We start from the raw sequence: 17,433 nt of genomic DNA, 5'->3' as shown, positions 1-17,433 counted from the left end.
TGTATATATATATTAACTCAAAAATCATCACAGACTTAAATGCAAAAGCTAATACTATAAAACTCTTGGAAGAAAACAGAGGTGTAAATATTTGTGACCTTGGATTAGGCAATAGTTTCTTTGATGTGACATCAAAGGAACAAGCAATTTTAAACATTATTTAAATATTACACCAATCAGATTCATACAGTAATTTTTTTTTTTTGCTTCAAAAGACATTGTCAAGAATATGCAAATACAACCCCTGCCATGGGTGAAAACATTTGCAAATCATATATCTGATAAAGATCCAGTTTCTGAAATATATAAAGAATTCTTACAACTCAAAGATAAAAAGACAACCCAATTTAAAAACGGCAAAAGATTTAAACAGACATTACTCCAAAGATAAACAAATGGCCAGTAAGCACATTTAAAGATCATCCCATGATCAGTCATCAGAGAAATGCAAATCAAAACCACAATGAGGGTACCTGGGTGGCTCAGTCCCTTAAGTCTCTAATTTAGGCTCAGGTCATGATCTCAGGGTTTCTGGATTTGAGTCCAGCTCTGTGCTGACAGCTCAGAGCCTGGAGCCTGCTTCGGATTCTGTGTCTCCCTCTCTCTCTCTGTCCCTCCCCTACTCATGACCTGTCTGTTAAAAATGAATTAACCATAAAAAAAAAGTAAAAAAACTCACGAGATGTCAATTCACACCCGCTAAAGATGGCTATAACAGTTAAAAAGCAAACAAACAAAAACCCAAAAAGGAAAAGCAGAATATAACAAGCCCTGACAAGGGTATGGAAAAACTGGAATCCTCATATACTGTTATTTGGAATGCAAAATTTGCAGCTGCTATGGAAAAAAAATTATCAATTACTCAGAAAGTTAAACATCAAGTTACCAAATGACCCAGCAATTCCAGACTTAAGTGTATACCCAGCAGAAATAAAAACATACGTCCCCATAAAAACTTGCATTCAAATATTCATAAGAACATTATTCCTAATAACCCCAAAGTGGAAACAATACAAATACCCATCTACTGATGAATGTATAAACAATACGTGGAATATTCATACAATTATTAACGGTCTGGGCTGTGAGGGCACTTCTGTCACCTTTGAACTCTTGAGAGAAATAACTGAAGAAAAAGGGCGTCAGGGCTTATGCTGAGCGACTGCACCGAGTGAGCCCCACACGGCCGTCAGGCTGCGCCTCACCGTTCGGGAACAGTCTATAGGTACCCGGAGGGGAACGCGAACGCTGGGGGCTGCAGTAGATCAAAGACAGAGCGCCGGTGCTGCTGCGAGGTCCGCCCACAATTTGTCCAGGAAATTGTCCAGGGCTGGGACGCCTCCGTGCAGGCCTTTGCGCTTGCGCGTCTCCGCCACGACCTGGCTGGGGCGGCTGCTGTGGTCCAAGGGCTCCGAGGGCAGGATCTGCCAGTGGCCAAACAAGCAGTGGGGGAAGGCCTGGTCGCCCTGCGGGACCTCAGGTCGGCGCTGAGGCCAAAGGACTCCTTGAGGAGCCGTGGGCCTTCAGCATAAACAGGGATTTGCCGGCCACCTGGGACTCGACGCGGCCCTCCTTCCTGCGGAGGACATTGTAGATGGCGCCAACCACTTCTTCCGGCCCGTGGAGCTCCCTCCACAGGGTGGGCGGGCTCCCTGAGCTGGGGGTGGGCGGGCTCCCTGAGCTGGGGCTGGTACTGAGCAGTCCGCGGTTAAAGGCGGTGCCACGTGGTGGGGTGGGGGCGGGGGTCTGAATGGCTTCCCTGCGCGACGTCACGTCGCAGACGTCAAGGCTCAGGCCTCGCAGTCTCCTGGCCCCGCGGCCTGGCTGGAAACCGGCCACCAAGCTGTCCTTGATTTTGTTGAGGTACCGTACAGTCCTGGTGTTGTCGTTGAAGGTATTGAGTCCGGGGCCAGCGGGCTCAAAGTGATAGGAGAAGATAGGATTCAGTAGGCAGAGAGGGAACGATTAGAACCTGAGGTCCCTGGGTGTGGAAAAACATATTTTAGAACAATACTGAAGAGTGTCGGACCGGGCAAACCCCCTCCGGCGTAAGATTCCTCTTAAGAATGTGGCAGACGCCACCTCCTCCCCTTCGGGTTTCCCTCAGGAATTTGACCAAAAAACCTAACTAGAAATAAGTAGTAGACCACAAAAGGTATGGCCCACAATGACATGGCCATGGGCCACCCCTCACGCAATGGAACTGAGCCAATCAGGAAGGGACCACCCAGCACCTAGAGAGCTAGGGAGCCTAGGGTAGGACCCGGGAGGGAGCGAGCGGGACGGCAAGGGAAGGCTGCCCAGAACCTTACAAAACAAGGACCCTTGCTTGTAGTCCCTGGCATTCACTTCCAAATGTACACCTTTGTAAAGAGAGCTAGCTTCACACTATTCTTCGCCTCTGATCGTATACTCGAGTAAACTTTTGCGTGCTTCTTTTGTGTCCACCTCTTCATCCTTCGAAGCTGGGAGAAAACGAACTCCGGGTATTGAGGTAAAAAATCCTGCAACGAGAGCACCGGATCTTTTGGGTCTAGGCCAGGTCCCACAGGTACTCTTCGGCCAGACAGCGGCCTGCCGCTTCAGTTCCCGGCAGGCCCACATCTAGCGATGGCCGATGTCCTCTGCCAGGTGGTCTGCGAGGGGCTGCACCTTCATGGACTGCATTTTGTGCTTGTTTGGGGATTTGAACAGGCAGAGCCCTTTCGACTCCCCGTCGGATTTCTTGAGAGGGATGCAGGTGTGGTCCTCTTCCAGGTTCTTCAGGCAGGTCTCCAGGTGCAGCTCATTGGCCCCTGCGATGATGGGCACCCAGGATGCCCTGCTTAATGATGCACTACTCCACGGGGTCTGACTTGGCCAGCTGCTTCAGCCCCTTTACCAGCTTGGGTAGGTCGGCATGGTTCTTGGCCTCCACTGCAAACGTGATGACAGTCCTTAACGCTGAACTGCATCACCTGCATGTTGTGGGTGTGCTCCCAGATGCTGATGGTACCCATCTTCGCCAGGAATTAATTCACACCAGACCCCTGATATTCCCACCAAGGCACGTAGGCTTGTGGTTGCCAGGGCGGGGCTGAGGGGGAATGGGGAGTGGCTGCTAATGATATAGGACTTCTTTGGGAGGTTATGAAAATATTATAGAATTAAGTAATGATGATGGTTATACAACCTTGTGATTATACTAAAAACACTGAACTGTACACTTTGAAGAGGTGAATTTTCTGGTATGTGAATACAAAAAAAATCTTTAAAGGTAAACAATATTACCCAGAACAGCACTTAGTAAACTGCATGCTGAGTAAATCTCTCCTTCAAATGAATTGGATTTCATAATCAAATCCTTTTTATCGTATCTATGATATCTCAAGAGAAATGTGTAACTTTAAATAGTTATATTAGAAAAGAAAAAGGGTCTAAAAACTAGTGATCTAAGTATCCAAATTAAGAATATGTGGAAAAACAAAGTAGAAGGAAAATAAGGGGTAATAATTAATAAAATAGAAAATAGACCACCACCAATGAAAAAAAAAAAAAACCTAGAGATAATTTAAAAGATCAGAAATTACCACTTTGAAAAGTTTAGCACAAATGGACACATCTGTCAAAATTGATCAAGACAAACCAGAAGAAAGAGAAGAAACAAATGCAATATTATGAATATAAATGAGAACTGCATGTAGAAAGATATAAAAGTAAAAAAATATTAGCTATGTGGTCTCAGTATACTTAAAATTTAACCAAATGAACAAAATTTTAAAAGAAATATAACTTGCCAATAGTGAATTAAGAATAAACAGAAAGTCTAAATAATCCTATTGCCAATAAATAATTTATATCAATAGTGTCTCTCTGAAAATTAACACATAAGTTTAGCTAAACATTCAAGAAAAATTAATTAAAATATTTTATTTTTCAGAGAACAGAAAATGAAGAAACATTCCCCCAATTCAATTGTGAAGTTACAAATACCTTGCTAACAAAATTAGATTAAAATAAGGTAAGTAAAAAATTCCATCATGTTTAATGATGAAACATTAAAAGTCTCATTTTAAAAATCAGGAACAAGATGATAAATGTGCATATTTTTATTGCTTCATTTAACAGGGTTCTAAAGGATCTAGTCTAAGCAATAGGGGAGGGAAAGTGGTAAAATTATAATGGGAGGAAAGTAAAAACCAAACCTCATTTTCAGATGATCAAACTGATATTAGTGAATTAAAAAAATAAAGTAATATAAGATGAAATGTAGTAAGACTATATATGTATTGTATTAGCATGTTGACATATAATAATATAAAGCTAAATGTGATTTGAGAGAGGTGAGAGGACTCAGGGTTCTATTTCTTAATGTGGGTTATGATTGCACAGATATTCTATCAGTATTCTTCATACTTTAATATATATTTTTACATGTATGAAATATCTACCATTTCAACAAATAAGACACTAATCTGTTAAAAAAATAGTACAGCCTCTGCCTGTTATATTGAAAAAATACATTATGAAATATAATAAACAGAAAAACTAATGCAGTATCATAATTCAAATATATGATACTGCTGTGAAATTCAGTTTTATATTTAGTGAAAATATTACCTAACAGGCAAAACATTACAGGTAGTATGTCTGTAGAAAGGTATTGTTAAATGTAATAGAAATTATTCCAGAGCTAACCATTTGTAAGCATGAGTCACCTGAAAATACTGTTGGTCAGCATGTTTTAAGATATGGCTGTGACTCTATAGACCAATTTGGAAGAGCTTAATAATTTATTTTATTATTTATATCAGCTAAGAGAAAAGAATAATCATCCAATTCTGTATGTTTATTTATAATACAATAAGAATTTTTATGTGGCAACAATAGTTTCATGATGATTGACGCAACATAAGGAAAGGATTTGTTTTTGATGTTAAGAAAAGTACCATGTTGAATATCATCTGGTAGAAGTTAATAAATAAGACCTCACACTGTGTTCTTGTGATGTTAATGACAGAGTTAATGACAAACATTTTCAAAGGTTGGTACATAATTAGGTTCAGTACATCATCCAGCAAAGATTGCTTTGGGCTTAAAAGTTTGAAATCTGCCAAGACATAGTAATAAACACTGCAAGTCTGATAAATTTCCATAGTTTGAACATGGACATCTCAATGCTTTGCTTGATGAGCTGAATGTTCTCTGTAGTGGTTGGTTGGTTTACACAGAGGATGGGAAGCTTGATGATGGTATGATGCCAAAGAGATAGAAATTAATTTTAACTGATAATCAATATTTATGCCAACATTCCAAATATTGGTTCTAATGTGATTTAAATACAAATATTGTAAACTTACCCAAAGCAAATACCAAGCAAATACCAAAAGACAATTTATTAACCATATTATTTTCCAAAGAGTTAGCCAGCCAGACATATTCCATTCCATATGCACATACAGAACTAATCTATATCATAAAACACTCATATTCCATTAAATAATGTGGAATGTGATTATATTCATGTATATCTCTCCATCACATAGACTAAATACAAATGGTCTGCCTTTTTAAATATGATTAACTTTCTCCTGATGTACCACACAAAGGAGTTTTTGCTTGCAAACCAGCATAGACTGGTCAGTTTCTGCTGCAATACAAAACAAAAAGACCTTGTGAGGTCATTCAAAGGGAAACCATCAGCTTAGCCCTCAAAAGTGTTGGAACAAACTACTAGTTTTTAATTAACATTGTAATCAATCCAAAAAGTTTGAAAAGTTATTTTCAAGTATTTAAACAAGAGATATGTGCAAGTATGATTTGAGTATCTTCTTTCTAAATTTTGTCCTTGGGAAAGTTGTTTTAAGTGAATAACCTGGTTCATATTGCTAATCTGAAATTGAAATCAGTTTCCAGAAATCAAAAATTTTTGCTTAAACTTCACTATATAAACTCTATGACAATGAAATTGCATGTTTTTTTTCAATTAATATTGGTAGCGTGAATAAAGAGCTAAAAACCAAGGTTATTGAAATATTGTGAAAGTGAATATAGTAACAAGTACTAAAATCCTACCCAAGATTAGTAATCCTCCATGAAATCTATTGTGCAATATTCTCAACCATGTTTGGAATTACTATATGATTGCTTTCTTTTGTAATCCCTAATAAGATTGTGGCAGCTGGATTGAAATAGTAGTCCCAATAAGTTTTCCTTCTAGTGTTTTCACCTTCCTTTCCACTGTAACTTTGGAGCATCCATCATCGAAAGAATGACTTTAACCGCTTGTCCCTTGACTCTGGGCTGGTCCTATGACTTGCTTTGGCCAATAAAATACATCAAATGATAACTGCCAGTTCTGAGCCTTGGCCTGAAAAGGCCTTGTGAGCTTCTATTCCTCCTCTCAAGCCTTGAGATCAAAGCTGCCAGATTAATATGAGAGACAACATAGTACAGCCAAGGCTATAGGCCTGTGAAAGATCAAACCCCAAATAAATGACATCAATGCTTAGTTGACCTATGGCTTAGTGCAGATGTATGCGTGAGCCATCCTGAGCCCACCTGAAATTAATAGAACCACTCAGCACACTTATGCATAAGTGAACTAAAATGAATATTTATGATGTATGCACCTGCATTTTTTGGTTGGTTTTTATGTAGCATTAGTGCAACAATGGATAACTTGACTGTCAATGGACTACAAAGTATTCAAGGCAAAATTCTATACCAAGGATTGGCAAACTTATTCTGTAAAGGACCAGATAGTAAAAATTTTAGGTTTTGTAGGCCACATGCATTCTCTGTTGCATATTCCTCTTTGTTCTTATTTCTTTTCTTTTTAACAACACTTTACAAATATAAAACCATTTTTAGCATTTGGGCTGTAGAAAAGGGCTGCTGTCCAGATTTGGCCCATCAGCTGTAATGTGCTGACCTCTGTCCTATATGATGGAAGACATATTACTAACACAATGCAGAATAAAAGATGTTGGGGCTCAGAATGCAAAGTAATATAATAAAAGCTAATACAATTTTAAAAATAGAAGTACTAAGTATTTTTCATTTTTAATTTTGTGTTTGTCTTCAATGGGTGCTGGTAAAAATTTTAATAACCAGCTGTTATTAACCAGCCAATTTCAAGCAATCAGAGGAGTAGTGCTGAGATATATGCAATTGGTTCACATGAGCCAGTAAGAACTGGCTCTGTTGTACTACCTATATGTTGTATTGCCTATACTTTTGTTCAATAGTAAATATAAAAGAAATCGATTATAATCCAGATAGTGGGTTTTCCTTAAACTGATTTACTCCTTTCATTCACCTCACCTTCCTGATCCCAGTAAGGTTTGATTGTGTGACCCTTTGTCCTGGAGAAGACTACTATCTTTGCAGCTGCTTTCTATGATTGACTTAATTGCATTTACCTATGACCTAGTTTCAAAGAAAATCATTTAATGATAAACTTACTTTTCTTGGCTTGATCACCTCCAATGAAAGAACAGGAAATTGTCTTGTTTTCAGGCATGGTTATTTCCAGTATTTTGAAACCTAATTAGAAAGAAAAATCTTTACATATCATGAATCAAAAGTAGCATATATTTAATTTCACTAAAAGTTGTCAATTTAAGAACTAATAATGTCAGAATAGGTTTCTAATACTTGATATAGATATATAAAAATCAATACTAAATTATGTTAAAAATGTAAGGAAATGCAACAATATGCTCTTCTTCCTTTGAGAACTATTATGATCCTATTTGGGAACACCAAAGATAAAAATCCTCATTAAAAAGGGATCTTTGATCCTCTGCTTTGCAGATAGCTTTGAAACAGACAACGGCCTGCCGACTAGATTTTTTTTAGCATTTTCACTGTAACTGTGGACTCTAAAGCCCTGTGGAGATTCTGGAACCTATGATGCTTCATTTCCTATGATAAAGTTAAACTTTACTATCATCTCTCCTTTCCATCCATTCCTTTTTTAAACATTTTGTTATGGATAAAATCAAATACATACAAAGGTAAAGAGAAAGTTTAATGGATCTGTATGTGTCCTTCAACCAATTTCAACTAGTAGCCCATGTGAATTCTATATACCTACCTACCAACCTGTCTAACCTACCTACCCTTGGTCATACTTAAGTATAGTATTGTATTTATAAATATTTTTGTACTTAAGTATAGTATTGTATTTGTAAATATTGTAAATATTTCAAGAATTTTTTAAATATAGCAATAATACCAATAATATAATTAAGACAGCTAACAATATGGTCTTAATATCGCTAAACATATAGTCAGTATTTACATTTCTTTCATTGTCTTGTTTTTTCTCCTGTTTTTAAAGTTTTTGGAGTAATAACACAAGCATAACATTAAACTGAAATGTCTTTTAATTCTCTTCATAAGTTCTTTTAATTCTCTTTATGATGTTTCTTTCCTCTATAATTTATCAATATGGAAATCAAATATTTTGTCCTATAGAGTTTTCATATTACTGACAACATCCCTGTTCTATACTAAGTTACTCAACTGTAATTCCTATGTCAGTATTTATTAGAAATTTAAATTACTGAATGAAAAGACAGTAATTCTGTAACATAGAACTAATCACTACCTCTTTTAATTTGTAGACCTAAAACATCATTGAGTTTAGAGATGAGAAATCAACTAGTTCAATTTTTTTTTTTTAACTAATAAGGAAATTGGCAAATTGTTACTAAAATTGGTAAATTCATTCAATGTAAAAAGACAGCTTAGGAAAGAGTGCTCTGAAAGAAAACCCTGAATTCCAAGTCTTGTGCCCCTTTGAATAAGCCAATCTACTGCATCAAGACCAACTTATTAATGGAAAGGAAGCTATAGAAAATTACATAATTAAATTTTACTTTATATCAAGATTATTTTTTTAATTCAATGAAGATTGTAGTTAAAATATAGAATCCTATTTTTCTCTTCTACACAAAAGTACTGGAAAAATATAAGAAAATTAATTATTCCAGTAATGAGTTCCTGGGTAACTTGGAAAAATGCTCTTACAAATTACTACTAACAGAAATATGGTTAAAATGTATTTTTTTAATGTTTATTTATTTTTGAGAGAGAGCACGAGCAGGAGAGGCAGAAAGAGAGGGAGACACAGAATCCGAAGTAGTCTCCAGGCTCTGAGCTCTCAGCACAGAGCTGAACACAGGGCTTGAACCCACAGGCTGCGAGATCATGACCTGGGCTGAAGTAGGCCACTTAACTAACTGAGCCACCCGGGTGCCCCATGTATTTTTTAAATCTTCATTGAAGTATCTGAAAACTAGCAAGGTAATAATAAATACCTGGGCCAAATTCCGGTAGAAGACAGAAACCCACAGAGGCAAGACCAACATGTAAGGTTGCTTTTCCCAAGGGCAATATCTAATGTCGGAGAGGCAGCTGGACAGCTGGGCAGTACTTGTAACAGCCACACAAAACTTTGGAAACAAAAGATAGAATCCAAATTCTACCAAGTTAGGTGGAAACCACCCATTCCTACTACTGGAAACTGCTGGAAAACTAACCCATTCCTAGGATTGAGACCCCAGAAGTCTGTATCTTAAGGAACAGAATGAAATCGAACTAAAGGCAATGCAAAGACTGCCCATAAACTGAAGTCCAACCACACATCATCTGGGTAACCCAGAATATCACAGAAGTAAAGTGAATTAAGGTGATTCTTGCCCAGCACAAGGTGAAAGGTAACCCCACACACAAAGAGACTGAATGATAGAAATCACCAGAAAAGGAAAGATAACAGAAACTAACCCAAAGCTACTCAAGATAGTAAGGTTACCAGATATAAACCACCTAACTATGCTTAACATGTTTATTTTTATTTTATTTTTAATATGAAATTTATTGTCAAATTGGTTTCCATACAACACCCAGTGCTCATCCCAACAGGTGCCCTCCTTAATACCCATCACCCACCCTCCCCCCGTCCTACCCCCCATCAACCCTCAGTTTGTTCTCAGTTTTTAAAAGTCTCTTATGTTTTGGCTCCTTCCCTCTCTAACCTTTTTTTTTTCTTTTCCTTCCCCTCCGCCTTGGTCTTCTGTTAAGTTTCTCAGGATCCACATAAGAGTGAAAACATATAATATCTGTCTTTCTCTGTAGGACTTATTTCACTTAGCATAACACTCTCCAGTTCCATCCACGTTGCTATAAAAAGCCATATTTCATTCTTTCTCATTGCCACATAGTACTCCATTGTGTATATAAACCACAATTTCTTTATCCATTCATCAGTTGATGGACATTTAGGCTCTTTCCATAGTTTGGCTATTGTTGAAAGTGCTGCTATAAACATTGGGGTACAAGTGCCCCTGTGCATCAGCACTCCTGTATCCCTGGGGTAAATTCCTAGCAGTGCTATTGCTGGGTCATAGGGTAGGTCTATTTTTAATTTTTTGAGGAAATTTTTCCAGAGCGGCTGCACCAGTTTGCATTCCCACCAACAGTGCAAGAGGGTTCCCGTTTTTCCACATCCTCTCCAGCATCTATAGTCTCCTGATTTGTTCATTTTAGCCACTCTGATTGGCATGAGATGGTATTTGAGTGTGGTTTTGATTTGTATTTCCCTGATGAGGAGCGACACTGACCATCTGTTCATGTGCCTGTTGGCCATCCGGATGTCTTCTTTAGAGAAGTGTCTAATCATGTTTTCTGCCCATTTCTTCACTGGATTATTTATTTTTCGGGTGTGGAGTTTGGTGAGTTCTTTAAAGATTTTGGATACTAGTCCTTTGTCTAATATGACATTAGCAAATATCTTTTCCCGTTCTGTTGGTTGCCTTTTAGTTTTGTTGATAGTTTCCTTTGCAGTGCAGAAGCTTTTTATCTTCATGACATCCCAATAGTTCATTTTTGCTTTTAATTTCCTTGCCTTTGGGGATGTGTCAAGTAAGAAATTGATGCAGCTGAAGTCAGAGAGGTTTTTTTCCTGCATTCTCCTCTAGGGTTTTGATGGTTTCCTGTCTCACATTCAGGTCCTTTATCCATTTTAAGATTATTTTTTTGTGAATGGTGTAAGAACATGGTCTAGTTTCATTCTTCTGCATGTTGCTGTCCAGTTCTCCCAGCACCATTTGTTAAAGAGACTGTCTTTTTTCCATTGGATATTCTTTCCTGCTTTGTCAAAGATTAGCTGGCCATACCTTTGTGAGTCTAGTTCTGGGATTTCTATTCTATTCCATTGGTCTATATGTCTGTTTTTGTGCCAATACCATGCTGACTTGATGATTACAGCTTTGTGGTAGAGGCTAAAGTTTGGGATTGTGATGCCTCCTGCTTTGATCTTCTTCTTCAGTATTACTTTGGCTATTCTGGGTCTTTTGTGGTTCCATACAAATTTTAGGATTGCTTGTTCTAGCTTCAAGAAGAATGCTGGTGCAATTTTGATTGGGATTGCATTGAATGTGTAGATAGCTTTGGGTAGTATTGACATTTTGACAATATTTATTCTTCCAATCCATGAGCACGGAATATTTTTCCATTTCTTTATATCTTCTTCAATTTCCTTCATCAGCTTTCTATAGTTTTCAGCATACAGATCTTTTACATCTTTGGTTAGATTTATTCCTAGGTATTTTATACTTCTTGGTACAATTGTGAATGGGATCAGTTTCTTTATTTGTCTTTCTGTTGCTTCATTGTTAGTGTATAAGAATGCAACTGATTTCTGTACATTGATTTTGTATCCTGCGACTCTGCTGAATTCATGTATCAGTTCTAGCAGACTTTTTGTGGAGTCTATCAGGTTTGCCATGTCTAATATCATGTCATCTGCAAAAGCGAAAGCTTGACTTCATCTTTGCCAATTTGGATGCCTTTGATTTCCTTGTGTTGTCTGATTGCTGATGCTAGAACTTCCACCACTATGTTAAACAACAGTGGTGAGTGTGGACATCCCTGTCATGTTCCTGATCTCGGGGAAAAAGCTCTCAGTTTTTCCCCATTGAGGATGATGTTAGCTGTGGGCTTTTCATAAATGGCTTTTATGATGTTTAAGTATGTTCCTTCTATCCTGACTTTCTCAAGGGTTTTTATTAAGAAAGGATGCTGAATTTTGTCAAATGCTTTTTCTGCATCGATTGACAGGATCATATGGTTCTTACCTTTTCTTTACTAATGTGATGTATCACGTTGATCGATTTGCGAATGTTGAACCAGCCCTGCAGCCCAGGAATGAATCCCACTTGATCACGGCGAATAATTCTTTTTATATGTTGTTGAATTCGATTTGAGTATCTTATTGAGAATTTTTGCACCCATATTCATCAGAGATATTGGCCTGTAGTTCTCTTTTTTTGCTGGGTCTCTGTCTGGTTTAGAAATCAAAGTAATGCTGGCTTCATAGAATAAATCTGGAAGTTTTCCTTCCCTTTCTATTTTTTTGGAACAGCTTGAGAAGGATAGGTATTATCTCTGCTTTAAATGTCTGGTAGAACTCCCCTGGGAAGCCATCTGGTCCTGGACTCTTATTTGTTGGGAGATTTTTGATAACTGATTCAATTTCTTCACTGGTTATGGGTTTGTTCAAGTTTTCTATTTCTTCCTGTTTGAGTTTTGTAAGTGTCTGGGTGCTTAGGAATTTGTCCATTTCTTCCAGGTTGTCCAGTTTGTTGGCATATAATCTTTCATAGTATTCCCTGATAATTGCTTGTATTTCTGAGGGATTGGTTGTAATAATTCCATTTTCATTCATGATTTTATCTATTTGGGTCATCTCCCTTTTCTTTTTGAGAAGCCTGGCTAAAGGTTTATCAATTTTGTTTATTTTTTCAAAAAACCAACTCTTGGTTTCATTGATCTGCTCTACAGTTTTTTTTTAGATTAATATTGTTTATTTCTGCTCTGATATTTATTGTTTCTCCTTTTATGCTGGGTTTAGGCTGTCTTTGCTGTTATGCTTCTATTTCCTTTAGGTGTCCTGTTAGATTTTGTATTTGGGATTTTTCTTGTTTCTTGAGATAGGCCTGGATTGCAATGTATTTTCCTCTCAGGACTGCCTTCGCTGCATCCCAAAGCGTTTGGATTGTTGTATTTTCATCTTCATTTGTTTTCATATATTTTTAAATTTCTTCTTTAATTGCCTGGTTGACCCATTCATTCTTTAGTAGGGTGTTCTTTATTCTCCATGCTTTTGGAGGTTTTCCAGACTTTTTCCTGTGGTTGATTTCAAGTTTCATAGCATTGTGGTCTGAAAGTGTGCATGGTATGATCCCAATTCTTTTATACTTATGAAGAGCTGTCTTGTGACTCAGTATGTGATCTATCTTGGAGAATATTCCATGTACACTCAAGAAGAAAGTATATTCTGTTGCTTTGGGATACAGAGTTCTAAATACATCTGTCAAGTCCATCTGATCCAATGTATCATTCAGGGCCCTTGTTTCTTTTTGATCCTGTGTCTACATGATCCTGTGTCTACATTGTTGTAAGTGGAGTATTAAAGTCCCCCGCAACTATCACATTCTTATCCATAACGTTGCTTATGTTTGTGATTAATTGTTTTATATATTTGGGGCTCCCATATTCAGCACATAGACATTTATAATTGTTAGCTCTTCCTGATGCATAGACCCTCTAATTATTATATAATGCCCTTCTTCATCTCTTGTTATAGCCTTTAATTTAAAGTCTAGTTTGTCTGATATAAGTATGGCTACTCCAGCTTTCTTTTGACTTCCAGGTCCCCTTACTTTCAATCTGAAGGTGTCCTCAGGTCTAAAATGAGTCACTTGTAGACAGTAAATAGATGGGTCTTGTTTTTTATCCATTCTGATACTGTATGTCTTTTGGTTGGAGCATTTAGTCCATTTACATTCAGTGTTATTATTGAAAGATATGGGTTTAGAGTCATTGTGATGTCTGTAGGTTTCATGCTTGTAGTAATGTCTCTGGTACTTTGTGGTCCTTGCGACATTTCACTCACAGAATCCCCCTGAGGATCTCTTATAGTGCTGGTTTAGTGGTGATGAATTACTTCAGTTTTTGTTTGTTTGGGAAGACCTTTATCTCTCCTTCTATTCTGAATGACAGACTTGCTGGAGAAAGGATTCTCGGCTGCATGGTTTTCCTGTTCATCACATTGAAGATTTCCTGCCATTCCTTTCTGGCCTGCCAAGTTTCAGTAGATAGGTCTGCCACTACTCTTATGGGTCTCCCTTTATAAGTTAGAGCGTGTTTATCCCTAGCTGCTTTCAGAATTTTCTCTTTATCCTTGTATTTTGCCAGTTTCACTATGATACGTCGTGCAGAAGATCGATTCAAGTTACGTCTGAAGGGAGTTCTCTGTGCCTCTTGGATTTCAATGCTTTTTTCCTTCCCCAGATCAGGGAAGTTCTCAACTATGATTTGTTCAAGTACACCTTCAGCCCCTTTCTCTCTCTCTTCCTCTTCTGGAATTCCTATGATATGGATATTGTTCTGTTTGATTGCATCACCTAGTTCTCTAATTCTCCCCTCATACTCCTGGATTTTTTTCTTTTTCTCAGCTTCCTCTTTTTCCATAATTTTATCTTCTAATTCACCTATTCTCTCCTCTGCCTCTTCAATCTGAGCTGTGGTCACCTCCACTTTATTTTGCACCTCATTTATAGCATTTTTTAGCTCCTCATGACTATTTCTTAGTCCCTTGATCTCTGTAGCAATAGATTCTCTGCTGTCCTCTATACTTTTTCTCAAGCCCAGCAATTAAGTTTATGACTATTATTCTAAATTCTTGTTCCGTTATATTGCTTAAATCATTTTTGATCAATTCGTTAGCTGTCGCTACTTCCTGGAGCTTCTTTTGAGGAGAGTTCTTCCATTTCGTCATTTTGGGTAGTCCTTGGGGTGGCTCCCAACTGCAGGGCACTTGCCCTGTGCTGTCCGGAGTAACTTCTGTTGGTGGGCGGGGCTGCAGTCAGACCCGATGTCTGCCCCCAGCCCACTGCTGGGGCCACAGTCAGACTGGTGTGTACCTTATCTTCTCCTCTCCCAGGGGCAGGACTCACTGTGGAGTGGTGTGGCCCTTGTCTGGGCTACTTGCACACCGCCAGGCTTGTGGTGTTGCTTCAATGGGATCTGGCATATTAGTTGGGGTGGATCCACAAAGTGCACAGGGGTGGGAGGGGTGGGCTTAGCTCTTTGCCATTGGTGGTCCCCTGCGGGAGGGGCCCTGCAGCACCGGGAGGGAGGCTGACCCATCAGAGGGTTGGATCCACAGAAGCACAGCGTTGGGTGTTTGTGTGGTGCAAGCAGGTTCGGTGAACTGGTTCCCTTTGGGGTTTCGGCTGGGCGATGTGAGAGGGAGATGGCGCTGGCCAGCACCTTTGTTCCCTGCTGAGCTGAGCTCTGTCTTCCAGGGCTCAACACCTCTCCCTCCTGGTGTCCTCTCGCCCTCCCACTCTCCTTCTGAGCAGAGCTGTTGCCTTTTAACATTCCAGATGTTAAGTCCCACTGGCTGTCAGAACTTGCAGAGTCTGGCCCCTCTGCTTTTGCAAGCCAGACTTCAGGGGCTCTGCCTTGCTGGGCGGGCTGTACCTCCACCACCCCGGCTCCCTCCCACCAGTCCGTGTAGCATGCACTGCCTCTCTGCCCTTCCTACCGTAGCTCTTCCATGGGCCTCTTATCTGTGCTTGTCTCCAGAGAGTCCATTCTGCTAGTCTTCTGGTGGTTTTCTGGGTTATTTAGGCAGATATGGGTGGAATCTAAGTGATCAGCAGGACGTGGGGTGAGCCCAGCGTCTTCCTACGCCACCATCTTCCCTCAATCCCTGAATTACTATCAACATGCTTATAAATATAACATTAAATTTTTTAATTTCAGAAGTAAAGATTATGAAAGTTGACAACTGCAGATTTGAACTATGGACTGTGATTCTAAACTCACTGGTAAACTTAAAAGCAGATATGACAAAGCTGAAGAATTAGTAGAAGAGATTCAGAAAAACAATGATCTTGAAGGAAGCATGCAGTAATAAAAAGATGGAAAGTACAGAGGCAAGCATAATAGTCAGTGCTCTCAACCTCGCTTCCAGAAAGATGGAGTGGATGTACTTATCCCTATTCCCTCTCCTGAGTACAACAAAAACTCTAGTTGTTATCTCTAAAACAAACATGAGATGACTTTGAAAGGTGGAGAGACTGTAGGCAGCCTGGATAGGCACCTTGGAACCAGAGAAACAATGAGGTAATGAGTTTCCAAGATTTTGTTTTAGTCTTATATATCCTTGACTTGAAGCTGAAGAAACCAGCAACCAGAAATACCAGTGGGTGCAGATCAAATAAATCTCCAACAGAAGCCCTCTCTAGCAAAGGGACTGGGAAAAGGGAGCTTAGCAAGAAAGAAAACATTTAGATACTAACCGCTCTACTCTAGCCAAACCAGAGACAAAACTGTGGCCCCTCAAAGGTTGAGTAAGGAGCCACCCTTGCTAGGTGGTTTTGAGGCACTCCAATCTTCCTGCTGGGGTGATGTCAGAGGAAGCCAGGTAGGAATATAGGACCTCCCCCCCGCCCCCCACTGGTTAGAGTCAAGCCTCTCCCCTTTCATTGTCAACGAACACTGAGTGGGGAGCCTGGACTTCATACCTCCCAGCAGCAATAACGAAGGACTGGGACAGTGTCAGCACAGGCTTAATGGTGAATCACATCTTCCACCACAACCCAGCAGGAGTGAGGCTGCACCCTCTACATGGGTTCGGTGGAGCCCATATAGGAAGGAGTAGCTAGGCACTCCTACCTCTCCCAGCTAAAAGTCAGTGGAGGCCTAATGGGGAGCTGGAACCCCCACCCCTGCCCAGCAATAAGAAGTGCAATGTAAACCACAGTGACATATCTATATACCTAGCAGAATGGCTAAAACAAGAAATAGTTTTAACACCCAGTAGTGGCAAGGATGTGGAAGAACTGCATCATCCGTACATTGCTGGTTAGAATGTAAAATGAGAAAGCTACTTTGGAAGATAGTTCAGCAATTCTTTTTAAAACTAAAAGTGGGCCTTCCAATATAACCTAGCGATTGTACTCTTGAACATATTTCCCAGAGAAATGAAAACTTATTTTCACTCAGAAACTTCTGCATAATATTCATGGGAGCTTTGTTTAAACTCGCCCAAACCTACTGGACAGCAGCATTCCAAAGAATGAAACTGAACCACTTTCTTATACCATACACAAAAATAAATTCTAAATGGATTAAAGACCTAAATGTGAGACATGAAACCATAAAAATCCTAGAGGAGAACACAGGCAGTACCTTCTTTGACACTGTAGCAACTACTTTCTTTCTAGATAGGTCTCCTCAGGCAAGGGAAACAAAAGCAAAAACACACTAGCCAAAACCTGCACACTACCCAAATGTCCTTCGGTGGGTGAGTGGTGAAACAAATTGTGGTACATCTATAACATGGAATATAGCCCTGCAATAAAAAGGAAA

At 39.1% G+C, this 17,433-nt stretch overlaps 1 protein-coding gene across 1 annotated transcript in view; it reads right to left on the bottom strand.

The window, feature by feature from the left end:
* The window catches only part of CCDC178 (coiled-coil domain containing 178), a 435,616-nt gene that overhangs the window by 398,745 nt on the left and 19,438 nt on the right, over positions 1–17,433 (bottom strand). Inside the window, exon 2 of the mRNA XM_040478494.1 lies at positions 7,447–7,527. Within this exon, the coding sequence (XP_040334428.1) occupies positions 7,447–7,504 (58 nt within the window). The 5' untranslated portion in view covers positions 7,505–7,527. The remainder of the gene's footprint in view (positions 1–7,446; positions 7,528–17,433) is intronic.

The sequence above is a fragment of the Herpailurus yagouaroundi genome, unplaced genomic scaffold, assembly GCF_014898765.1.
Source record: "Herpailurus yagouaroundi ecotype Mexico unplaced genomic scaffold, PumYag 142, whole genome shotgun sequence".
Taxonomy (NCBI): Eukaryota; Metazoa; Chordata; class Mammalia; order Carnivora; family Felidae; genus Herpailurus; species Herpailurus yagouaroundi.
This window is presented reverse-complemented; position numbering and strand designations above follow the sequence as displayed.